This window comes from Anopheles darlingi, chromosome 2 (assembly GCF_943734745.1).
Source record: "Anopheles darlingi chromosome 2, idAnoDarlMG_H_01, whole genome shotgun sequence".
Taxonomy (NCBI): domain Eukaryota; kingdom Metazoa; phylum Arthropoda; class Insecta; order Diptera; family Culicidae; genus Anopheles; species Anopheles darlingi.
The window spans coordinates 41,464,403-41,490,535 of NC_064874.1; the positions used below are offsets into that span (position 1 = coordinate 41,464,403).

General features: G+C 48.2%; 1 protein-coding gene across 4 annotated transcripts in view; it reads right to left on the bottom strand.

Moving 5' to 3' along the window:
• LOC125949301 (interferon regulatory factor 2-binding protein-like A) overlaps window positions 1-11,165 on the bottom strand; it is a 17,760-nt gene extending 6,595 nt beyond the window's left edge. For all 4 annotated transcript variants that reach the window (XM_049676221.1, XM_049676219.1, XM_049676220.1 and 1 more), the window contains exons 1-2: window positions 11,058-11,165; window positions 9,070-9,959 (exon numbers count right to left, since the gene is read on the bottom strand). In XM_049676221.1, coding sequence (XP_049532178.1) covers window positions 9,070-9,784 — 715 coding nt within the window. In that variant the 5' untranslated portion in view covers window positions 9,785-9,959; window positions 11,058-11,165. The remainder of the gene's footprint in view (window positions 1-9,069; window positions 9,960-11,057) is intronic.
• Window positions 11,166-26,133: the final 14,968 nt, after the last annotated feature.

The window sequence follows — 26,133 nt, forward strand, 5'->3', positions numbered from 1 at the left end:
TACCACCGAACAACTCCTATATCCTTAACCTTTCCGCGTGTTCCAGTTCCGCACCGCACCGATGACCGATTTGCGTGGCCGAACCGGCAAGTCGGTCGAGAGCGTTTACCTCGAGCCGTATCTTCCTCCTCCTTCTCCTCCTCCCAAGAGACCGGATACGTACGTGGCGGCACAGCTCAACAAGCAGCAAGGTCATAACGATAACTTAGGGCAGCTGTGCTGCGCTGGGTAGCAACACCTGAAAAAGGATAACATTGTCCCCGTTTTTTTCGTTTTCATTTCTTCACCCCACCGTTTTATTTTCTCGTAGCAAAGACGAAATCCAACGCAAGACGCGCGCAGAAGCGAGCGGCACGGGTACGGTGCCCTTCAAGTTCGCTACACGGCACCAGCAACCTTCTCCGGCGAGGAGTACCGTCAGGAGGGGAAGGGATTTGATATCGAATGAATGAGTCCCGTTTAAGTCCGGAAACAGAAATCGTGTAGTTGTATTTCAATGCACCCCTTACGGTTTGTCTTGTTGGTTGACTGATTCATGTACATTACACACTAATTCTCGGTTCCCGCAATCGTGTGCAGCATTACAAACAAAATTACATCAACAATTTCCAATAATGATATTTCTTTACTTTTTTAAATATTTTGTTCAGCAAAATTCATCAAAGTGGCCGTTGTTTAGCGTGCAGGAAGTTATCAAAGTGGCCGTTGTTTAGCGTGCATGGCAACAAAAGTCGCAGGTGATGACAGGCATCGCTTTCGTTTACATTTGGCCGAATTGGACCAATAAAATCTCGCTTTTCCTTTATTATTCTTTTTTTAAACCTTAATCAATTGCTACTTCTTCTATGAAACGAAGTGAACAAACTACAAACTATCAAACTATTAATTATATTGCTGGTAAAATTCTTTTTATCCAACCACACATTTACGAACAAAAGTGATGGAAAGTGAAACAAAAACCCCGACATTCATTCAACCCATTAACATTCATAACGGGACCGTAAAATTTTGCTCCAGCCCGAGTTCCAACGTCTACAGAGTGCTTAATGCTAGAGTAGTATTTTACTAAGTTATTTGGAAGTTTTGCGTATTGACAATGACAATATGATTTATATTCGACAGCATAACTCCGTATAGATTCGCGTGATCAATATTCAAAGTTCTTTGAAATGATTGAATCAAGCGAATGTTTGCAGCAGTATACCAAGCAATAAATGCAAATTAATCTCCAAACTTGTTGCGATTTACAAGCAAAGGAAATAAAGGACCGCATTTATGAAGAATTTGAAAAGATAGTATCTCATAGTGGCATCCATGAAAAAAATGCTACTGTCTACTGCCCATGACACTAGTACGATACAAGAAGCTAAAACCCAACCATTCGATAGGAATGGAGGCGCATGATGCTTGACCAAATTGACTGAAACGAGATCCAAACCAACACCTCTCCTCAACCAAAGCATGCACACATTCCATAGAAATTGGAAAACAAACTTCTAAACCGTTGTTTGGCTTCGAGTGACGACCTCGGCGGGAAAAGTAAACCTAATCGCCTCCGGTGGATTAATCACCAGGAAATAGAACTTTCTGTACAGGGCCCATCATGTTACGTTCCGTGGCCTTCCTTCTTCTTCACCTAACCGGAGCGGTCGGCGCACTACTACTTCGTGTTGCGTGTTTTCAAACTTGTTTACATAACCGTAGAAAACAGACGAAAACATAGCGGAAGAAAGGTAGGGGGAACGAGGAAGCGCGCAATGTTCTAGCGCGTCAAAAGAAGGGCAGCGGCACGAATCGTCCGGCATGCGTTCGTCTCGTGTTGTGCCAAGAGCGAATGAAGGTAAAATTGGTTTCTTCTCCGGTGGTAAGTAGCAGGAGAAAATGAAATCTGATATCAAAACGGAGGCCGCGATTTGAAAGAGAGAAGACAGGCTGCTGCTTTCTTCTTCTAAGCACGAAGCATGAAATGACGATGAAAACGGAAAACGGAAGAACCCAGCCAGTGAAAAGCGAAACGGCAGGAGAGGGAAAGAGAGAAAAAGGGACAGTAGATGAGCCACGGTCGCACACGGCACAAGTAGGCTACGTGTTCTGAAGATGATGTTGAGAAGGATGATGATGATGATGATGATGATGAAGACTGGGTTGTATGTACCTCGCGTCTTCGCCGATTTTCGGAATGTGATTCCCATCTCTCTCGTGTTCCCTTCTGCCGTACGGTACGGAACAGAACCGGCTTTCAATCCGGTATTATGGAAGGTTTTTCTATTATTTTTTTTCCATTCCCTTCGTAGCACGCAAGGTAGCAAGCAAGGAAGCAAAAGCAAAACCAGCCGTCGCCGGTGAAGGTGACCAGACCAGAGAGGGGAACAAGAAAACACGGGAAGAACGCAGATCAAATGAAGGAATCGGGGCTGAAAGCATATAGATGGAATACATAACACAGAGAGACAGGCATACCATGCAAGCATATAATGTACAGTTATAGTTAATGCTCGTCTTGGTCTCGTCCTGCTCGCCACACCTTACACAGCATCCCGTCGTCACGAGACAGAGAGATAAAGAGTGTGTGTTAGTGAGAAAGAGAGAGATAGAGAGAAGGAGCACAAGAAAGGCCACTAACAACAACAGGGGCAATATAGCAGCACAAGACGCAGCACCGCCCGGTAGAAGCTTGTGCGCGTGAGCAAACGCGGGAGCAACGCCATCCATGGGGCGCATGATGCAAAAGTAGGTTATTCGTGTGGAGTGGTCAAGGGAAAAAGGGACCGTGGGGAACGGATTTGAGGTTTGAGACTGTGTTGTGGTGGGTTGCGCGTGCCGCCTCGTCAGCACGTCGTCTCTCTGACGTTGAATCATCTTTCCGTTTTCGTCGGAGCGCATATTTATGACATGGCACCAACGAACCAACCAACCAACCAACCAGATCTGGCCTGGCCCTCCACCACTGCACTCGGCAAGTGGGGCCTGCCCGATGATATTGTAACGGGGCGATTGAAAGAAGAAGAAAAAATGAATAATCCTGTTTCCGCCAGACCATGATTAAGTAAGAGAAAGGGAATGTTGTCACGTCATAAACGGGGGCCACGCCGCCACCAACAACCTCCCCCTTTACGCAGAAACCAATCGGAGCGACGTAATCATCCTTCAATGTTACGGCAACTCACGTCTAGGCAAAGGGGAACAGGCAGGCAGTGGGCATTCACGTTAGGGTGAGTTGTAAGCTCCATTCCTAAGTGACGAATCCCTACTACGACATCCTTCCATATGTTTGAAACATATGTTGTACGCTTCTTTGTTTTGTTTCGAGAACCAGAGCGATGTGCGTGTTTTGGCGCCGTGGCCCGTCATGGGGCACAGGTGTACTGCACTTCATTCATCGTCACTGGCTGGCCGCGTGGATGACTGCACTTTAACAATCTATCCGATCCATCGTGTAGACACATACCACACTAAAAAGAGAACGAATCCTTAGAATTTATAGACAGTAACTAGATATAGAAGTAAGCCTTTTCTTGGAGTTAAGCCATTTTTGATGAACGGAATTGGTGCCTTTGATCACTAAATCCTCGACGCCGACCATTTACATCGCCTACTGTGATGCTGTGAATGCTCTGCTTTGGTCATTTCACAGCACCCATGCTTCTTGAAACGATATAAACAAATTCCTCTGTTCTCGGTACAATTACAAACAGGGATACACACACACATAGAAGGATAGTACAGATTGATCGATTTTCCATGAGCAGAAGCAAACAACATACTCCACCCCACACCGCTGCGTCCTGGTACCATCATCAATGATGGAACGATACGCGCTACTCATCCAAACCCATCCATTCTAACCAGCGCCCAACGACGGTGCCCACCCTTTGCTTATTGGTGGGAGTGTGCGCATGGCCAGAGGAGAGATTTGAGTTTGCTTTCGATTCGTCATCGATTCCCGTTTTCATGAAACTTGCCCCTGACCCATCGGCCAGCGGCCCACACGGCAAACTCGAGTTCAAACCGAGAGCGAGCGGTTCCCTTCCTCCTTCTCCTTCGTTCCTGCTCCTCATTTGGCCATCACCTTTGATAGAGAGTGAAAAATCGATCGCAGGCAAGGCCCCACAACCCATCACTGGTTTACGCGCCCATTAACTAGCAACCGAGGGGAATAAGAGCATGAATTGAACCGCATTTATTATTGAGCATTTTCTCTTGGCTACGTTTTGAACGGAGAATATTTCAATTACGAACATGAGGACCGTGAGGGTTAAGTAAAAGTTAAGTAAAAGGAGGGTAGTTAAGTAAAAAATCGCTATCGTTTCCGCGCTACTGTGATCCATCATGTTACGCATTGTACTAAAATTCTAACTGTACTAAAAATGGTAGGTTGATGAATAAAATTCGGATATACATAAGTGAACAAAAGTAGGTCCAAGCAACGAACGAGATCCTTTTTGAGCGAGAAAAGGGTTACCGTAAACCAAATAAAGGTAAACATTAAACAACTTCTAAAAGCGACTGACCAACACCCCCTTCCCGCGTTAGACATGGCTGGTCATCGTACTCTAGTAGGGGCAAATCGAAGAATGAAAAACCACCCAGATACACCCGTCCGGAAGTGTGCGTGTGTTGGTGGATCTACCCAAGCCACGACGGATAGCTGCTCTTGTAGGACGTTCGGCCAGTTCGGGAGTGCGAGTGGAATGTTCTTTCATGCTAAACCTACTACCACGCCGGCTACCGCTACAAAAAACCCACAAACCAACGACTCAGCAGTTGGCGGTGAACAAAGTGCTTCACATTGCTACGCGCGCGCACACACCAACACAGGTGTCGGGCCGTCGCGTTGTCTATTGCGTCGTGGCTGGATAAAACCACCCCTCGTCTGTCATGGGGCAGTAGCAGCCCCGCTTGCTGTTGCTGCTGGCTTTTTCGTTCTGCTAGTGTTGCGCGTGGCTGTGCGCTCGAAAGACGAGAAAGACTAGTATTGGTAGTATACTCCGCCTCCTCGCTATGGACCAGTATACGAGGGCAGCCGTCACGAGCCGCGAAAACACGTCAAGCGACTAACGCCACCAACCCGTGGCAAGTGGGACAACGGGAAGGAGCTGGTAAAACGGGTGCAACGACGTAGACGGCGACGACGACGACGACGACGATGAGTGGGGTGATGATGTAATCCATAAACTTGAACCACAGTTTGGATGGCCTTTGGTCGCAAACACAGACGCACGCACGCAAGCAGTCACGGGCAGCCGCGGCAAGCACACGACGACGACAACAAGACATGCGCGGCACTGCTCTTCACAGCGCTAGTAGGTCTTAGTTTTGCTTCTGTTTATATGCTAACCTCAACCATTCCCCGATGATCAGAGATGCCTTCGAAGGCAGACTTTTCTTTTATTTCGTACTATTTTAATTTTTAACAACAATCTCACTCAGTTTAAAAATCGGGCAGCTACTGGGAGTCATGGCATGCTTGCTTATTCATGCTCCATCTTTGCAACTGTTGCTTTTGGCTTGTAATTTGTTAACATTTTTATTCGCTGTAAATTAAAGCATGTATCTACTGCTGCTGCTGCTCTGCTGGACGATATATCTTCGTGTTTTTTTGTTTTGACAAAACGAAAACTGGTTCTACAACTACGCTTTGATCGATTTTTTGTTGTTGAGAAAGAGTACCATCAATGTGCAGAGCGGGCGACGTTCGCTTGCCGTCACCAAACCAACACCGGTAATTGCAAGACGGAACACTTCGGTAGCGTAGCAACCAGCAGCAGCATGTACTCCAAAAAACCAGATCCACCACCAGAGCGTCCATCGCGCGCGTGCTGAGGAAAACACGCCAAACTGGTTTGAATTAGGCCAAACCGACTCTTGCCTCCGATGTGTAATGCTGTGGTGAGTGGATTCGCACGTCGGTTGCGTCGGTTAAATGGATTTTAACATTATTTCCCCAGCGAATAACGATCAACCGTTTTGGTGTTAACCAACAACACAATCACAATACAGTCGAGAAGCGAAGTACAACATCTTTGTACATTCCGCTCTACAATAATCTCGAAGAAGACAAATAATCAAATTTATACAAAAACTGCCTCACGAGATGACGCAGTCCGGGTCGTTGAATTATCCATTGAGTCGAAGCTCCGGTCACGGCTGCTCTGTGTGATGTTGTTTCCTGGTGCTAAGAATGGACAGAATTCCAACAATAGAAACAATCACCAACACACATACACACACGAACAGCATTTGGCCAGCGTGCCAAGCGATGTGGTGTGGAAACAAAGCACAACACAACATAAAAATGTCTCATCATCAGCGATGGAGCACTTTAAAAATAACCATAAAAGCCAATGGATGCCGAGGTGTGCGTCGGTTGGTGCATTCGTCGCGTTCGTCGTGCCTCTTCTTTCCAGTGAACAGCATAGTAGGCAGCGGGTCATCAGCGTGAGTCAATCCGAAAAGGTACCGCTACTAGCGTAGTGGAGAGATGGAGCATCATCATGCCGAGTAAACGTGGCAACAGTGCAGCAGGCACACGGTACCCAAGCCAAAGGCTGCCAAACCAGACAACGATGCAGCGGTGCGAGGCGTAGCGAGGCACCCGGGGGGGGGACTCGCTGGCGCTGGCCAGCTGTGGGAAGGTGAGAACATGACGCTTGTGTGTCAAAGCCAAACCATTAGTCAGACGCCATCGACCGGGCGACCGGGCGACCGACCGACCGACACAAACACGCAAGCAGCAAGCACACCGCGGATTGCTCCAGGTGATTGCAAGCCGGCTTGGTGGGGAGCTGGGACAGGGAGAAGCCAGACGTGCGATGGGGAGGAGATGCTGCTGCTGCTGCTGGGAGATACACCACCAAAAGAGTGTACACCGAAAAGGGGAAGGGAGGAGGGGGAGCCACCCGGGCCCCTCTATGGGTTCTGGTTACAACTACATACGCATAGATAAACAACAAACCGGCATATGATAAACAGTGAACGGAGCAAGACACCAACACGCACGCATACCCGCGACCGACTAACTTACACACAGTGTGTCGTCTCCGCCCCTCCTGTTCTGGGTGCAATATCCAGACGAAAGTACCAACGGCTGAAGCTAAAACGCGCTGCCAGCCCCGACCAGGTACAATCAGCTTCGTTTACCAACGTGAGCGATCTGTGCACCGGGGGAGGATTGCATATCGATTTTCTGTTTAGTCAATCCATTCACTCATCCATGTTCACCACTCACCGGCTATGCAAATGCCGTCGGCTTTACCGGTGCAATCGTCGTTCAATCGCTTGGATAAAGTGAAGATGAGAAGAAATCTTACAAAAAAAATCCCATTGAATAAAACAAGAGCAGAGTAACCATCGGCTGACAATCTCTATGCACAATCATCATAGTTGTGGCTTCAAATTCTGTCATATCCGAGTAGCCATTAATCTTTACGAAATATTTAACACAATCACGCTGATTTGAGCATGATAAAAAACAGAACTTTCTTTCCAAACATTCGTTGTGCCAAGCGTCCTTTCCATTATCTGTTCTCTTTCTTCATCTGTGTTCTGTACATGTTAGGTCTGTCTGTTTCACAGATTTAAAAGGATAGACCAATATTTCGAAAACAAAGAAACAATATCTGCCACATAAAGCATCATGCAACAGTCAGCAACATAAGCTGAATGAAATAGTGAGACAGTATGTGTATGCGTGTGCGATAGAGAGGAAACATCTACGAAGGTATCCGTCAAGCAGGCCCCTCTGTCTTGGGCTGGATGTGCCGTTATTAACTGTCGTCCTTCGGCTGTGGGAGCGAAGGAAAGACAAGGCCGGTCGCTTCCGTCAGCTGATACCTGCGATTGACGCGCCAACAACGGGACCAGCTGCTGCTGCTGCTGTCGCTGTAGCTGTCTCTGTTGTTGCCGGATGGTGCCCGGCATTCGAAGTTCAAATGTATCATCTGCCCATCGATACAGGCAGCAGCTTTCTTTCTACCATCATGAGGCCTTGAACTTGAAGCATATGTAGCCAGGATAGCGTCAGATTTGCGTCACACCCGCCGCAAACTCCGTCTTGAAGGTGAGGAGGAAACCGTTGAGTATGGCAGTAGAGAGTCGCATCATAGCAAGCCCATCTTCCCTTTCCAAGTGAATTCATCGTAGCGTCATCATAGGTAAAGGTTGCTAGCAACCGCTTCCTTATATTTCACCTACTATTACCGACGCATTGTTACGACGTTCGAACGGAACACAATTCAAAAAGGATCAAATTTTCCCAGCAACCATTTGCAATGTCCGACGTCGCGTACGGTAAGAAATCATTTCACAGCGCTGAGCAGCACGCCTTGGCCGGCCGGTATGGCCACGAGGATTTGCATGTTTTAAACCATTTTTGTTTGAACTTTTTATCGTTCTATAATGTTTTTGCAGGGTAAACGTTTCCAGGTAGAGTGCATCATTAGAACGCCATCGCAAAAGTACGGACAAGATGAAAGGGGAATGACGCTGGACAAACAAAAAAAAACCCAGTAAATTCCCGGTAAGATTCCAAAGGACACCCTCCCAGTTTAGCTGTAAATTTACCGTCATTCGTACATTCTACCCTAATGCTCATAAAAAAGGGATCTCTGCTTTACTGTTTGCCAAAAATACAACAAAACGATAAAACGCAAAAAAGAGAACCATCGACCAAAGGGAACAACAAGGGACGCCGAAACCAAACCAAACCGAACCAGGGGCCACCACCTCGAGAAGAAGGAATTCTTTTGCGGGATATATGGGAAATTACGGGATTCGCACACGGTTTTGTTACTCCAGCACCAAAAAACCTAATACAGCAACACATACAAACACACAATCACACACATCAGATTTCAGGTTTACCTTTTCACTTCAACCAAACCAACTACGCTCATAGCCTACTCTATCGACGAGGAAGATTGGATGGAAAAGTAGATTTGGGATTCTATAGAGGATCGGGGGCAGCGGCGACCCGCAACACGCAATGCATGTGGCAAGAAGAAGGAAATGCGCTGGCATGCTTTCGTGTAATGACCATCCTTCCGTGGTGGTAGCGATCAGCGGACTTACCCATCGATTTGAATGCGGCTGTATCGAAGGAAGCGGTCCGAACGGGATGTTTTTCCTTGTAGCTGGGCTGACGATCCGGGACAAATGGTACGGCGGGCAGCGATTCACCCCGCGTCAATGGTGGACGCTGTTGTGCGATGGCCACCGGATCATCGGGCCCTCCACGCTTGGCGCTTCCCGTCGGCCCATCCATCTGATGATCGTCGTCATCTGGCGGTGGCCGCTTTAGATTCACTGACAGGGCTGGCGGAACGACTTGCTGTCGGCCGCTACCACCACCGCCTCCAACGGCATGTGGTGGCATATGATGCTGTGGCGGAAGATGTTGCTGCATGCGTGGCCCCGGAACACCACCTCGCACACTTCCGATATCGTGTGGTTCGTGCTTGGGCGTGAAATCTACCAGTGTGGGTCCGTTCGGTCCGGCCCGGACCGAATAGTGATGTGGCCCGGCTACCGTCGGTACCGAGCGATGTGACAGTTCGCCGTTCTCGTGGCCACCGCGTTTGCCGCTACCACCACTCGGTCCGCCGGTGGCTGCCGAGTGGATACGCTTCATCTGTCGGGCCGTTTCCAGCACCAGCTCAATCCGATCCGCACCTTCATAGTTAACGCAGCCACGGCATACATGCTCGGAAAAATCGTTTATCATTGCCCACGGCATGCGTGGCAAGTCGCACAGGTAGCAGTGCTGCCGCTTCGCCTGGACCGACATTTTGCCACAAATGTCGGTTGTTCCGGGGTTTCTCTGTATCTAATCCTTTGTTTTAATGTTCACTTCTTGTCACACTGTAAAACACACTTACGGGCACACACACACATACATGTACACTCACGCAACCGCACCGTACGCGGTGGGAAGATAGGATATAAGGTTGTTCACAACGCTCCTGAAAATTACAATCGAGATTAATGATTAGAATAAACGACATTCGCCAAGGCTGCTGCTCGCATACAATTTACAAAATGAGATGGGTTCAAGAAGTGATATTAAAAAAAAATTTAGCAACTAGAACGCCTTCCCGTCGGTGAATCAATTTCAAGCAGCTGCTTCTGGGTCACACCGTTTATAAACCGTTTCTTGCCGCCGATCACCGTCAACGCTCTTGCTATCATTTCTATCACGGATTTTCCGTCGGGATTTCACGCTAATGACACCAGCAAACGCACACTCACGTGGCGTCCACGACACGGTCAGTGTGTAGGACTACCGCTTCTTCCCCTTTCGCCTACTTTCCTCACAGTGCGCTGATAAGGGGCGGTGAGTGGGTCGCGCGTTATCTTTCACTTATCACCGCTTCACTTCGAACGCGCCCCACGAACCGAAATGTAGAATAATGTTGTGTGTTTCGCCCAGTTGGCCGAAAGGACTGCGTAGTCAACGCAACCCATCATTACATTCCGGCCGACGGGAAACGGTTCCTTCTCCGTTGCACCCACAGCAGGCAACGACAGAGGTTCTGTTTCGTGGCAGTAGCCGCTGTTGGTGTGCAGTTTTGATAATTTGCTCACAGAAATCGTTTGTGCACTTTCACATCACAATTAGAACAACAATCATTGGATCATTTTTGGCTTCCTCTTCTTTCCTCGTCCCATCACACAATGCACGAGATGTTCTTCTCTTTCACGCAGACTGTAGTCACCGCCGGGAAAAGAGGGATTTTTCAAAAATATGCCAACACGCACGATTATAGCGACCCAACCCGTTTGTCGTCAAGCAGCCCAACAGGAAGCACGCACACTGTTTCACCGCCTGCCAATTTCAGCCGCGGCAAATGGCCCACGCAAAAAGATGGCCGTTTTTCGCGAACGGAACCACCTCCGTCCTCGACGTCGTCGCCGTTGAATGATGATGAGGGTTTCTGCGTCGCCTCTGCCTTTGAACCGTGGCTTGATGCGCCCTTCTATGCAAAACCTTCCGACTCTTCCGGGCAAATTTCGTATGTTATTTTTTTCACCGTTAATAACTCGTGTACTCTATTCATTACCTATTAATAAAATTGACAATGCAAACGCGCGCGACCGAAAATATTTAAAACCAATTTTCAAGCGGACCACGATACGCGGACACCGAGCACCGACCGACGCCGAAGTTGTTGTGAGTTGAGAGAGAGACAGAGAATACCGAGAAACCATCGCCAGAATGGCCGCCGAGCGACCATGTCACACACACCAATGCGCACCCGTGTACCGACGAGCCGTGTGCGCGTGGAGTAGTGCACACGAAGTGGTGCGATAATCGAAAAGTGTATCCCTTTCTCTGTCGGGCGCACGCTCGCTTTCTCTCACTCACTCCCAGTGACTCACAGCCGCACCGCACAAAACGCCGACGACCGTTTTTTTCTGACCGCTATCTCGGGCTCTCTGCTGACGAAACAATCGGTTGATAGGAGGTGAAATGAAAGCGAAAGAACAAGCAACAAAACATAGAAATATGCTCGGAAGTGGGTATCGGAACGGGTTGTCGGTAGGGGTGAGGGGGAGGGGGCGGTGGAGGAGAAAACAAAAAAAAGCAAACATTCGCGCTACCCACACAGATGCGCAGTTTGACCGGAACGGGGCCGTTCCCGCTTCCCTCTCTAATGATTTATTATTCATTCAAGCCGCCGCGACTTGCGAGAGTATGCGCGCCATCATCGTGGATCGCATGATAAATGATGCGTTTTTTTATTACTATTATTTTCACTTCCGAGACGTAATCCGAAACCAGCGCCACCGAGCGTGACGTGCTTCGGGAAAAAGCCGCGAACAAGTGCCTTGCTAAGTGATACAAAGTCATGTTCGTACTCAATACAAGCCCATATCTACAAAAATATCATATGCTTATGCTTTGTTTGAGTTAACTCCTTATCATTGGTGCCTGCGACACACGGGCATGGAATTTTACCTACAATGAGTGCTACTTATGATGTTGAAAATATTTCCTACAGAATATCTATCAGATTTTAATCATCAGACAAGTCTTAGAAAATTACCAGCGTACTCATTTCAAACCCTGAAGTGGAGTCCGCGAATAGATCTTGGCATATGCTATAGCCATAATGGCTCTATGACACTCCAATGTATAAGCTTACATACTGATTGAGCAAGCGGCCAAAGACCTCAGAAACTAATCCACGCGAAAAACCTGCCAAGAATAATGATATTGAGATTGTATACAGAGCTTTTGAATAGATAGAGAGGTGGTGGTTAATCTTCGTGCGCGTTCCGTGATCGCGGATGGCGCTGGATCGCGAGCGACGGAAGGATTTCATGGAATAAAATTGACTTTATGATATCGACATATAGAACACTTTGCTTGATAAAATGCATTTAGATTTGTTTTATCATGACACAAAAAACATACAACACGCATACACGTCCTTCCGCTTGCTAATTAAACTTTCACATCTAGCATATTTTTATGTTCATCTTTTTCTTCTGTGTGACGTCCTTGTTGATAAGAGCACGCACACGCTGGTTTCTTCTTCTGTATCAGCGAGATCCGGAGCATCAGGATACCGGACAGAAAGAAAGCGATTTCATTAACAAGTTTCCAGCTTTATTGCGTTGTTAACTTTAGGATGTTTCACCCTCTGACAGATTTGTAATTTTTTTACCCTGCAAGCAAACCAACGAAAATATATCTCTCCTTTTTCAGAAAGTTAACTAATTTTTTCAAAAGTATTTCAAACATGTTGCATATTTGTTTCATATCATTTCCATTCCATATTATTATTTGGCTTTTACTTTTGTTCCTAGTACCATCCTAGCAATTTGCGGCTACAAAACGATGTCCTCTTTCAAACTGCAGCACAATCTGTTCTTTTTGTCATTTTACCCCTGGGTGGGTGTGGAACAGAACGTTAATTTAGGTTTATAAATGTGCTGCTCAATTATCGTTGATCGAACAGCATTTTTCATCGTAAACTTTGGTCTTTAATTTTCCCGTTTTCGGTTAACCGGCGTTGTTATTCCTATAACGGTCTCCTGACATGCCGAAACCCAAAACCCTGGGAACCCCATTGGCCAACTAGTTTTCGGAAGAAAATTCCCCGATATATGAAAGCAAGCCACCCACAGAAACCGGTCTCAACATGCTCTTGCTTGGGGATGCAGTGGCCAGCAAGGGCGCCCAGGGGTCCCAGGATTTAACCCGCCTCGTTCGCAATTCAGATTTGTGCAGATAAGCGGTCACAGTGAGGAGGAGCTGGAAAAAAAAATTGGCGACGTACAGCGCAAGTCTGCTCCTCTGCTATCAATTGTTGGGCCAATTACCCGATAACGGGATTGCGCTTCTTTCAGCGATGGTATCTGGAATGCCGTGTGGTTGAGATCGGGAGCTTTTAATAATATTCAGAAATCATGTTATGTTAATGTGTTTGTGTGTTGGATTCGATCGCCATTATATAGGAAAAGAGCTGCTAAATATTTCGTTCAATATATTCTGGAAATTTGGTCATAACCCTTATCTGCATTATGATTGATGTGATAGTTAAGCAATGAAGGGGTACGATGAAAGAAAGTTACTAAAGAGTCCGTATAAATTTAAAAAGAATACTAAAGAATACTAATAAAAACATACTATTTATCGCATCATAATCGGAAGCACGGCAGTCGGGGCGGAAAAATGAAATATTGATGTACATTTCTGATTCTCGATTATATTAAACATTGAGCAAAAAGCGTACACCTGGCTTTCCCGATGCGGTCAGCGAAGTACATGCTCAGTGAATAGTTTTGAAGGCATTTACTCTATGCTATCTATTTTCGGTGGTTTCAATTCCAAACAGCGAACCAGCAAGATTTGTTCTGCAAACACTTTCTCTGTCAACTTTCTCACTCATATTCTGCCGTCTTCAAACTATAGTTTGGCCCGTTCAAAAGAAACCTGATAGCTTATCTTGCTTTAGAAGGCGAGAGAGAAAAGTATATAAAAAAACACACACACACAACACGTCAACCCTTGGGGTTACTCTTTATCGTTATCAGCAGTGTCCATACCTCGCACTCTCGCGCACACTGCCACTGCCGTTGCTTTTCCACCATCCGGGCCTCCCGGCAACCGACTTATCATATTTCGGTCGTACAGAGCCATTATCGGTCACGTCGGATGATTAACAAAATGGTTAGAATGTCAACTTGGTAACGGTTCCTGTGGTTGGGCGGCTTTTTTTTGGGTGGGTTCCAGATGTCCATACCCACACATAGAACCGTCGACGACCAGAAGTTCCTATTGCTGAAACCCTCTGCCTGAACATTGCCAATTGTGGAGCCTAAGAACAAAATGTGGACCTACACACCATACTGCATCGGTTCGCGACCATGAGCATCCGGTCGGAAGCAGATTACAATACGCTCGCAATCACCCAGAAATGAGCTTCGAGGTCAGCCATCGAGAGTTAGGGTTATCGTTTAGGGGGGGAAGTTGCGAGCAAGCGCGATTGCACTGTCCATTCGAATGTTGACTTCGTGTTGAATTCCGTTCCTATATACACAACCATTGCAGTAGACTGATTAGTGGAGCACGGAACACGAAACGGTTTGAACCACTTTTCGGCATTTCGCGTAAGCGCAGGTCGCGACCTTCAGCATGAGTCGCTCGGTACGGCGGCAGTTGATAAGCGACCGACACCTACCGGACTTGGCCTAGTGGGGCGAACCCCGTCGCCGCCGTCGTCGTCGTCGTCGTCGTCGTCGGTCCCAACTCTCATCCGGTTCTCTGTGATGCCCCCAGCCATCTGACCCCTGGGACCGACCAACCACCGAGTTGATACTATCGCGCCATTACCAATTGATAAGCGATAGATAGAGCCAGTGTTGGTGGGAATGATGAGAGGGCGAGCTAATGAGTCCGGAAGGTATGCGTGGACTCCGCTAGGTAGAAACGTAAAAAAGGCTACCCTTTGTATGCGCCAAATGGAACCAAATCAGTGAACGATAGGAGGAACACGCTCCCGCTTGGAAGAGTTATTTGTGGAAACACGGCCACGGCTTTCCGTGTAGCGCAATCTGCGTGCCTAATCAGCGTGTACGGCTGCGATACGTCACGTTTGTACATTTTCGTCCTCCTCGTCGTCGTCGTCGTCATCGTCATCGTCGTCATTGTCGTCGTCGTCGTCGTCGTCATCGTCGTCGTTGTTCCTGTTGTCGTAGTCATCGTTGTGGATGTTTTGACCGACGAAACCAACCAACTAGACCATCCACCTTCCACCTACTGGTCTTAGGTATTCTACAACAGTTGTGTGATGAGTTGGAAGTCTATGAGTTACTACCACTACTACCACGCCAAATCGTTCCCTTAAGGTGAGGTGAAAATCAAAGCAAAAGAAGCAAAACGACGACGCGTGACACATTTCAAACCGAACCGAACCCGGTTCCCATCGCACACGCTCATAGACCGTGCCAGCCATTTGTTGTCGGATTACATCACCGTCATTAACATCATCAGCTTCCTCATCATCATCATCTTCATGGTTGCAAACATTCTAGCCAATGCGCGCTCTCTCTTTCTGCCTTTCAGTATCCCAGAACGGACGTGTTATCATCACGTTTTCCTTAACGGGTCGTGTGACCGTGTGGCGAGAGTGAGAGGAAGAAAGAAGCCTCGCTACCCAGCGGTAGGAATAGAGCATTTACGATTCCGTCGTGTCGTATTCCCAGTCACAGGACGATCCGTGTACGGGTAGTGCACGCAGCCAGCCGAACCAAAACAATCTCAAAAAAAAAACCGCCTGCTGTTTCTCGCTCCCTCAACGTCGTCACACTCGTTTCGTACCTTCCGTGGCGTGGCAGCTACTCCAAGGCATCCTTCGTTCGAGCTTCGTTATTTACCAATACACATTAGGCTGGAAAATAGGGCTCATGTACAGTCGATGTGGACGTTGCTTTTCTTATGCTAGTTCCGAGGCGCCCTTTTTTGTGTTGGTGGCGCATTATATATAGCTTAAAGTTATATCTCCTTCTTTTGCATCATAAAAAAAAATATCAAACCAAGACAAGAACAAGCAAAACTGGAAGTTTGCCAGATAAATTGACGTATATCTACCGAACGTGCTTGTGCCGAGCGGTGAGAAGTAGTAGTACATAGGTAGTACGAACGGAAGATGGTTTCATTTTCACCGATTGGCGGTGTCCCCGCGGACTAACACGCGGAAAAGCGGCCATGTACGGAGGTACATGTGAGGTGACCCATAGCGGCCAGGGTACATCACCATGCGCCTATATACTGCTTTCGCAGCTGCAGTTTGTGCGGCCGCTACCGGATGCAGCTCCGTCCGGATGCAACGACTACGACTATCGATCGGTACACCGTTTCGACACCGTTTCGTGTGTTGGTGACACAGAGTGTAGTGTAGCAGCGGCTCCAGCCGGCACCGGGGGCTTCCCGTTTATGAATCTTTGCTTCTGCTGCATCCCGCAGAATACGAGTTTAAAATGTTCTGCCAAGAGAGTGGTAAATAGATGCCCGTTTTCTTTCATACAAAAAATCATTTCCGGTACTTCCAGTACATAAAGCAACGTTAATAGTGTACGACGGGAGGTGTGTGTTGGTTTGAACCGATGCACATGGAGCGAAGGATGCGTTTCGGAGCATATTATTGCGACAAAAACAGGCGAACAGGCTGACGATGACCGTCAAATAAAAAAAAATATCCGATTCATTCCATTAAAGTATGCAAATAATTTAATTTAAATGCAGCTTCAATTTATCATTACCTTTTTTGGGGGTGGTATAATAGCAGAAAGAATGATAATTGGATCGATTTTGTCCGTTAGCCCAACCGCAGGAGCCGGAACAAATATTTTGAGAATGTATTTGAATTCGCTGTCATATCAGCAATGGCAAATGTGGTTGTCAATCATTTCGTGTTGATATCAAGAACATTATATGTAGGATTTCTGAAAAGTATTTACCTTGCCGCCAGTCCACTTCCTGCTTCAATATAACACTCACTCTGTCGAAACCCAAAGTGATCGAGCACAGTCACCTCATTCACTGAGGTGGTAGTTCCACGATAAGGAAGGAAAACACTCAGCGTGGTATCAGCGAGACGACGGACGCTATCACGCATCCGTTCGAATGACGAGAGTTGACCCCGTCGATTGTGCGTGTCGAAGGGTTTCAACCAGCGATAAGGTGAACAAGCGCAAGGCGTTGATTAAAACGACCAGCACGTACCAGCTGGTGCTGGTGAAGGCGTCGAAAAACGCATCATCATATCGATCGGATCGTGTAGCGAGCGTGTAAGGTGGAGGTGGTATTACCTCTTGATTGCTGATAAGCGACACATTTTATCGCGCTCTTTTTCTCTCTCTCTCTCTCTCTCTCTCTCTCTCTCTCTCTCTCTCTCTCTCTCTCTCTTTCTCTCGTTCGCCTGATAGACGCACTGGTCCTCCACGTGATAACAATCACGGCGTATCAGGAAACGAATCAATAGCGATTGTCACAGGCAAATATGCCGGGTAATGACCGAATTTCTCTGTTACAGTGGAGACGCATGGTTTTCGTTTATTTTTTCTATTCTGAATCGTAGAGTAGAGAAGTTAGCAAACGTATGTAAACGACCACCATAACCATAGGGCACAATCTGTGCAGATAAAGAAGATAAGATGGTCATTTGTACATCGTGTTTCCTATTGTTTAAATCATGTAATTAATTGGGGAATACCATTTAGTAAGCTTGCTAGCAGCAACAAATATTCACGAAAAACTTTGACGAAAAATTTAAATCTTTTCAACCGGAAACGCATGCTATGGCACTTTTACCCAAACGTACCAAATGATTTCAACGAGGTAAACCCCCAAATGAATGCAACATAAATAATGCTAAAAATGGAAATGAACAAACTATTATGAAATACTGCTCCGCCATATAGCGACAACCAGCCAACCAGTCAGTAGCCACTATTCCTGTTTGAGAGAAACATATGTACATATGGGGTTCGCGAGACAAAAAGAGAGAGAGAGAGAAAGCGAGGGAAAGAGAAAAAGAGAGAGAACAAGTTAAAGTCAGGTCCAGGTGAGGGTGCTCAATGGAGGCGCATGGTAGGCCGTGTTTTTTTTCGTCAACAATGACCACGCCATCGCGACCACCGACGAGACGGGACCGTGTGAAGGACTAGTGCCATCGTAAACCACGTTAACCATTGTGGCATTTGCGCAAGGCCACAACCAGTATCATCGATTGCTGGTGGAATGGTTGCCGTGGAAAGTGGAACCAGGTAGCGCGGGGACTTGCTGCTGCTGCTGCTGGTTTTGGGAATGAAAATGGGTCGTGGAAGGGAAGCGCTTGGAGCTGTACATAGCTGCAAAGTTGAAGGTAATTGACTGTAAACGAACGGTGCGACCAACAAAAAAAAATCACGTTTTGACGAGCCTTCCCCGTCCAACCCTCCCGGAGTACACGGTTCCGGTGAGGTTTCAGCTGTATCCCCGATCCCTACCGAGCGTGTAAAATGAAAGTGGTTCTTCCGTTCGGTTAGGCTTCGTTCGCGCTCCGCCAAGCACCTAACGCGCTGATGTAATTCATTCAAATGCATTTTCCCTCCACCATTTGCCTGCCGCGTTTACGAACCTTCGTGGCTTCGAATCGGTGGGAAACCGAAGCTGTTTTACCTATTTTTTGCACCACATCGTATACGTTGTACCCGCAGCGCCCGGAGCCCTCTTTTAAGGACCTATGCACGGTGCTGTCTTTATGTACGAGAAGCGGTGTGCGCTACACGGTGTGGCGCTAGATGGTACACGAGTCTTTGAAACGCCCCAAAACAGGTTCCGGACATCGGAGTAAAGTGGGCCGAATGAGAAGCAGACCGTGCTGGTGCAGGCCGGGGCGGGGGTTTTGGGGGGGCGAAAATTGAATCGCAGTCTATGTGTTTGCTGTGGTCTATATAACTACCGACAGTATACAGAAACAGAGCGCGTACTACAACCGCGGTCTACTACCGAAGCTACCGACATACAGCTGTATGACACGCCACATACAATGGTTGCTGCGTGCGTTGGTAGTGGTTTCATCGGCTCAGCGTAGACTGTGATGTCGCTGCGCGCTGCAAGGACGACGACGAGCCAACAATTCCAGGGCCAGACCATCAAATCAGGACAGAGCCAGACTGGTGGGATGGATCGATAGCAGCAGCCGTTGGTTGGTCGTGGCCATCATCATCCCTCTGACGTTTTCCTGCACCACGCTCATTTTGATCTCACAAACACCATCTTAAACAGGACGAGCGTCAACGACCACGATGACGACGACGACAACCACGACCACTACGACGACGACGACGACGACGACGACATGAAGTTGGCCAGGGTCTGGGACGAAACATATTTCGCCCAAGCTTCACGGACGGAAAAATCAATAATGTTCAGTTTTCCTTTTCAGTCACGATTTTACACACTCCTCCGCCGCATTTTTGCCTGCCTCTTTCCATCCTGTCTGTTATCCAGCATACCACAACCTTGCTGCTGCTGCTAGGGGTGTGGTTCTGGCAGCTCAAGCTAAGCCAACTAGATCATCAGCAAAATGATATGATTCTGGAATTTGGTAAAGAGATAAAAGTGTGTGTATATGTATGTGTGTGTGTAAGAGAGAGAGAGAGAGAGAGAGAGAGAGAGAGAGAGAAGGCAAAGAGGAGACAGAGAAGAACTTTAGCGGTATGTTTCGGAGAAAAACTTTGCAAAATTAGTATCTAAAAGAATTGTTTTCCCCCGTGGGAGATGAGGGCATAAAAAGTTTCTAAAAACTTTCGCTTCACCATCAGTCAGAGCGACGAAGCGACGTTATTCGCTAGACGAGGAAAAAGGAAACGGCTCCTTCTTGAGGCCAAAACCAAATGGAAGTAAATTAAATTTTCGACCAAAAATGGCAAAACAAATCGAATCACGGTTCTCTGTCCACGACTAATCTTCCGCAAATAAAGTTTCCTCGCCTGCCGTCTCACCACTCACAGCTCGAGTTTGATGATGCGAGGGATAATATCGATCTGTCCCGCCCATTCCCGCATGCTGTATAAACTCACACAAACGAATATACCTCCCTCCTGCAGCGGAGGGATGGTAACAAGGAAATGAAGCACCGCAAGGAATATGCTGCGTTCCAGAATGTCACTTTACACCACCACCCCCTCCCCCCTCCCCCCTCCCCCTTCCCCCTTCACACCCAAATACTGCCGTCTGCTGTGTCAACGGCCAGGGTGGGCCATGTGGCAAGAAAACGGATCGATACACGCTATGCCAGCTCCATGGCCGGCCTGCGATGGCCGGATGAGCTGCGAAGATGCTGCGGAAATTTGTCACAATTTGCTGCTTGTTTATGTTGCAGAATGTTGGGCTGTCCAGGAGTGTTCGCGGGTATGATGCAAGAGGCAACGAGAGCACAGCAGCAAAAAGCGAAAGCGTACCCAGCACCCAGGGCCAATCGGGTCAATCGGATGATGGTCTTTTGAGTGTAGCTCGCTGCTAGGAAGCGAAAGCGTAGGAAGCGCCCCTTGTCTTCCGCGTAGGTTTCTCAATCACCTGCAGCAGGAGAACCGCACCACTAGCTACCAACCGGCCTAGGAATCATCACTTCCGGTTAACCACCGGTGTAATGGTACGCATGTGCCGCAGCAAACATGGAATGGTACCGGGAACAGTCCGCTATCTGTTGAGGTTTTTCTGGGTTTTTTGGGGAAAAACTCGTTTAAGTATTCTTGTTGAGGAACGTAGATTCGATGCTGTTTGTGTTCCAAGTTCTCTTCTAGTGCAGAGGATTCAATTATTATGGGCGAACAATTGACTTGTTTGCCTTCCTTTATCGAGCATCATGAGCCACTTCAGTTGATGAGCAGTTCGTCCAGGATGGAAGGAAGAGAAGATATCTGTTTGGATTCATGTATGGGTATTAGTATCTATAATTACAATAACTATCTATAACCATAATAATAATAACTGATAAGTACGATGTAGATGCGTATGTACAACATCGAACAAGTTACATCTGTCGTCGAACCGTGTATTGGATAGCCTCTCGGCATTCCCTGTGCCGTTAACATCTCCCAGGGTTTCAAACGCTTTTTGTGGAAATACTACCAGAAGTGCTACACCGGATTTTTCCTCGGTTCTAGGTGATCAAGATTTCAAATTGTAATTTTCCACATCTTCACACCTAATGAAAAACACGAGAGAAAAAGAGAGATAGGGAATAAGGCACCGAGGCTAGAGAGCAATCGGAAGCCCGGGAACACAGGCAATACCATGGAATAAGAAGCAAAGAAAAGCAAGGTTACGTTTGATTAATGTTTGCCCAAGAAGCGGTCCTCTTTTCGGTCGCGTGTCCCCAGGTCCGTAGGTGGAGGGAAATATAAATTAACTTTTCGCTCTACTTGAGTCGAATCGGAAGTTGATTATACACACCTGATTTGATTGAGTTGGTTGGAGTGTGTTCGTTCTCTATCGGTGTATTCGATGGCAGCACCGCGGTGTCAAACTTTAAACAACTTCATCGTACCGCGCGAGCTGCCGTTCCCCGCCGATTGGCCATCGAACTCTTCCCTAGGATAAAACGCGATGGTGGTGCCGCAGTGGCATCGTTACCGCACATTACCAGAGCTTAGGCATTGTGTCCTGGGTCTCTCATCAAATATGGTCGAGATGATCGTCCACAGCGCGCAACGTGATCGCCATTTCCGTTTGCAGCACCTGCCGTAACCCACCCCGGCACTGACATCGTATCGACTACAGCCACTATAGTCCCATAACGTCCCCATGGCAACGAACTCAGAATATTAAGTCTCCCAGCAAGCTGGGGGTCGTGCAAGCTAGCAAAAGAATTCCATTCGAACGCAGCTCAGCGGCTCAGTTACGCCTGGTCGCAGAGGCAGATCGTGACCAACGTGCCAAAACAGATGGGTGGAACAGATGAAGCGCGCACGGTCAGTTCCACGATGGTGGTCTGGTGGGCGATGGCACGTCTGCTGGTTAGCGCGGTGCACCGGAAGAAACAAATGACCAGAAAGGCCCTCCGACGGCTCGCTTCGTGGCGTTCATGTCGAGGTTGGAATGTGCAGAACTGAAAAGAACGTGCAGCAAAAGGATGGTATCGAACTGGAATCACAGTTCCCGAGGGACGCTCCGTTGAAAGTGGCACTGGTGGCGTCGATAGTGACGGTTGAGAGCCAAGAAAGGGATACAAACGCCACACCTACACCCGATGCCACTGTACCGCGAGGGAACAGGTTAGCCTTGATCCATAGCCATTGTCCAACGCAAGGCACGCGAAAACTCGTTTCATCGAGTAGCCTCTGAGATGCCACGGGAGACCATCGGCAACGTGGCATCACGATCATCGGACTAACTGGAAATTCGGTCCGCAGCAGGCTGAAAAGCAGGTTTTTTGTTGTTGTGCAGGCGGATGACCAGGCGCGCGGATTCTGGCCACGGGATCTTGCAATCCGGTTTTTCGAAGTGATTCGATCAGCGAACGATGGTAGGCGCTTGGCGTCGGATGTACGAACCGCCGAATGAACGGTATTTTCCAATCGGAACTGCGTACTAAGCACCGAATTGAAGCTCCATAAAAACCCACGACACAGCATACAGTACCTGGGGTTATGCGGCACAGGAGTTAAGACTCATAACCTCACTTGTACGACTGTTCAAGTCTTATCGGAATAGTGCTTTTTGCTCGTAAATTAAATGGTAATCGTTGTTCACACAAGTCGAGCTCTCTTAACAAAGTTCCCGGAATAATTAGCAAAATTTCCGCAAAAACTTTCTACGTCTCGGACACAAACCCACAACTTTAACCTTAGAGGTACATTTAACAGGAGAACCATCTGGTAGAAGTGGCAGTTAACCGGGAACGAGCTCACGGGGTGGGGTTACAAGATTTGAATTTTTTAATGAAATTTTCTCCAGTAGCAACGCGTTGGTTGTTGAAAATTCATGAAACTCCGCCGCTCACAACTCCACTACTTCACCTCCGCCTGGAAATGGAAATCCTTATCGCCCTTCACTTCGCGCCGCCATTCACGTGCCTGTCTGTGTGTGTGTTTTAGTCTGTGGGAGCTAGCGACGGTAATACATACTCGACGAAACTCCACCTCTTCCAACAAAAAAGGGCCACCATCTTGCCCGCTGCTCCGGAAATCGATCGACGGTTCGCTGATGCGACGACGACGACGACGACGAGCTTCCCGGACGGCATACATTCGAGGGCGACCTGACCCGGGGATGCTTCGTTACGCGAGAGCAGAGGAAGTAGAGAAAATGCAGGCAAAATCGATATTGAATGTGCCCGGGCAGGGAGACACGCTAGTGCCGGCCGGACAGCATCCGGACGGTCGGACGGATCGATAAACGACGGGCTGATGCGCGCTATCGGCGCACTGCTGCTTGTAGCGTGCCACTCTACACGTGGACAAGGATGGCACCAATACCATCATCCGGATACGACCGCCGAGATGAGCCTGGTGGAATAACCTTTTTCCCTTCCCTTTCCAAAACGTCGATACGGCTGGGATGTTGCGGAAAATATGTGTTACACGCGACGTTTGCAGATGGCCGACGATGGCAACGACGACGACGACGACGACGACGACGACGACCGAGATGCGGAAATACAAATGAATGGAAAACGACGGAAACACTTTAATCGATGTATGATGCTGTATGGAGTAATGAACGCGATACTAATGTTTCCCTATCTGGATGACTATCTAATTTTCCGTCGCATTTATTGTGAGAACATGATAAATTGTAATTTGAAACGAAAAACCGACTGCCCTTCGTCGTTAAATGCTCAACGAGTGCATTAAAATTGATTTGGCCTTATCGTAGTGCTAGATCTATTTCCACCGTCTACTGCTTGTTTCAGCGTTCCTGATCGGCCATATTGGATGCTATAAACGACTAGAATTTTTCAATGGCCACTATGCTTTTTATTCGAAAACGTTGTACATGTCAAAGTGGCAAATACTCGGGACGATTTTGGGGTATTGAACGAAGATTTACCATTACATATGAAACCTTTATGAAACACCAAAGGTCCTTTAGTGGCTTATGATAGTTCAATTGCTCCATCAGCATCCTATTGTAGATGCAAGGTAGGAGGTACTTTTACGGAACAACGACTGCAAAGAATCAATAGCTATCCCGCGTCGCAAGGCACAGAATACACACCAGAAAGGCTTTTCCGTACCAGAAATAGCTCGATCGTGCCTTCGTCTGCTTGGTTTCTCATCTTTTTCGCTTTGTTCTTTGTTACTTTACACTACCTTCTTCCGCGCCACGGTGGCGCGCTCTTGTTTTGTCTGTCTTTTCAGTTATTTATATTTCTTTTGCTAATGGTTTGTTGTTTCTACTTCCACTCGCACATTCCTCCCCATTTTTTCACTTCCTATTCTCTGCTTCGCTCTTTTACTTCATACTTTTTGTGTTTTCTTGTCTTTTCAGTTGGCGCTTCTCATCTTGCAACTTATACCAGGCAGCCCCACCCCCCTCCCCAGCGGGTTGTCGCTTTCAACAATCTCCAATAATTCCGTTGCTTTACAGACGCTCTCGCTCGCCTTCCTTTGCCGCATCTTTCGCGCGCTCATCCCATCCCCATTTCCCGATACCCCGGACCGGTTCGATTGAGTCTGCAGTTCTGCAACGGGAAGCTCGCGAACAGCTCGACGCCATACTCGGTCGCCTTGGTGTGGGTGTCCGGGGTGTGCAAGGTAAAGCGCAGGATGGCAACAAGGTGGTGATGGCGGGCGGACGTACGGAAACCGGTTTTTTGCGCCTACCTTACCCTCACCCAATGTGACACTTCATCCCCGCGTCCGTCCAGTCGCGACACTCTGAACGGACGGACGACGCGCTATGCTTCGTGTCGGCCATTGCTAGCGTGCGCATCGCGTCACACGATGCCATACACGAGACTCGGTGCGAGTCTTCTCCCCCGACCGTCTCGGCCGGCCCCACGCACTGCCCTCTCGGACCCAGCGCCGCTTCCGCCGTCCCCCGTGCGGGCTTCTCGGGCTGTGTGTAGAACCTTTCCTCCTTCACACATACCGCGAAGTGGTGGAACCGGTTTCACACAAACATACTACTTTGCAATTTTGCTTTTCATTTGCTTCCTATTCTACCTCTTCTTTGCCACCGCTAGCCTTGCGTGTCGTCGACAACGACGACGACGACGACGACGACGATCGTGACGACCACGGCAGCGGTGACGGCGGTGGTGACGGCGGCGGTACCGTGCGTCTCCATTCGCGAGTCCACCTTCCTCTCCTTTCACTTCTTTCGCGTTCGAGAAACCGGTTTTCGGTGTCGATCCGGTCTCGGTCTCGGTCGGTCGTTCGGTTGGTTGGCCGTCGGAGCATAACAAAAAAAAAAGTATGAAAAGCCAGTGAGACCCGCCCCGAAACCGAGCACACGATCGAGCAAGCGAACGAGCAAACAAACGAACGAACGGACGAACGAACGGTACGAGCAACGCACACTACGATACGGTGGAATGTGTCAGACAACATTTTTGCAGCCAACAACAGCAGGCTACGGCGGCAGGCAGCACGCGCGACGCCGGCATCAGCAGGAGCACCACAACCACCACCACCACCACTCGACCCTTTCCCTTCCATGCGCCGTGACGTCACATTTAAACGGCTCCCGCGGCGGCGCGGTTGCTCATACCAACGGCTTTGGGGAGTGAAACCAGGGTGGGAGTTTCGTGGATTCGTCGCGTGCAGACGACGCGCGTTCGTGTGGTAGGAAGACGGGACCAGACGCAGCGCCAAGCATTGCAGGGCAGGAGAAAGCGGGGGAGAGGGCAGTCGGTCAGTCAGTCGAACGCGGGACGGGGTGGGGCGGGTGGGAAGGTTTCCGAAGTAGAAGGAGGGAATACCGGTGGTGTTAGTGGTGGTGGGGAATCATGAAACGGGGGTTACGCGTAGTCAGCAGTTTGCCTCTGTTGGTATTGGTGCGCCATTCGTGAAGAACATAAACAAGAGGGGCGGTAGTATATGCGCGACGGCAAGTACGACGGGGAAGCAGAGAAAAAGAAGAAAAGGGTTTGCTTTGGCGCGTTCAAGTGCTTCACTTGAACTAGAAAACCA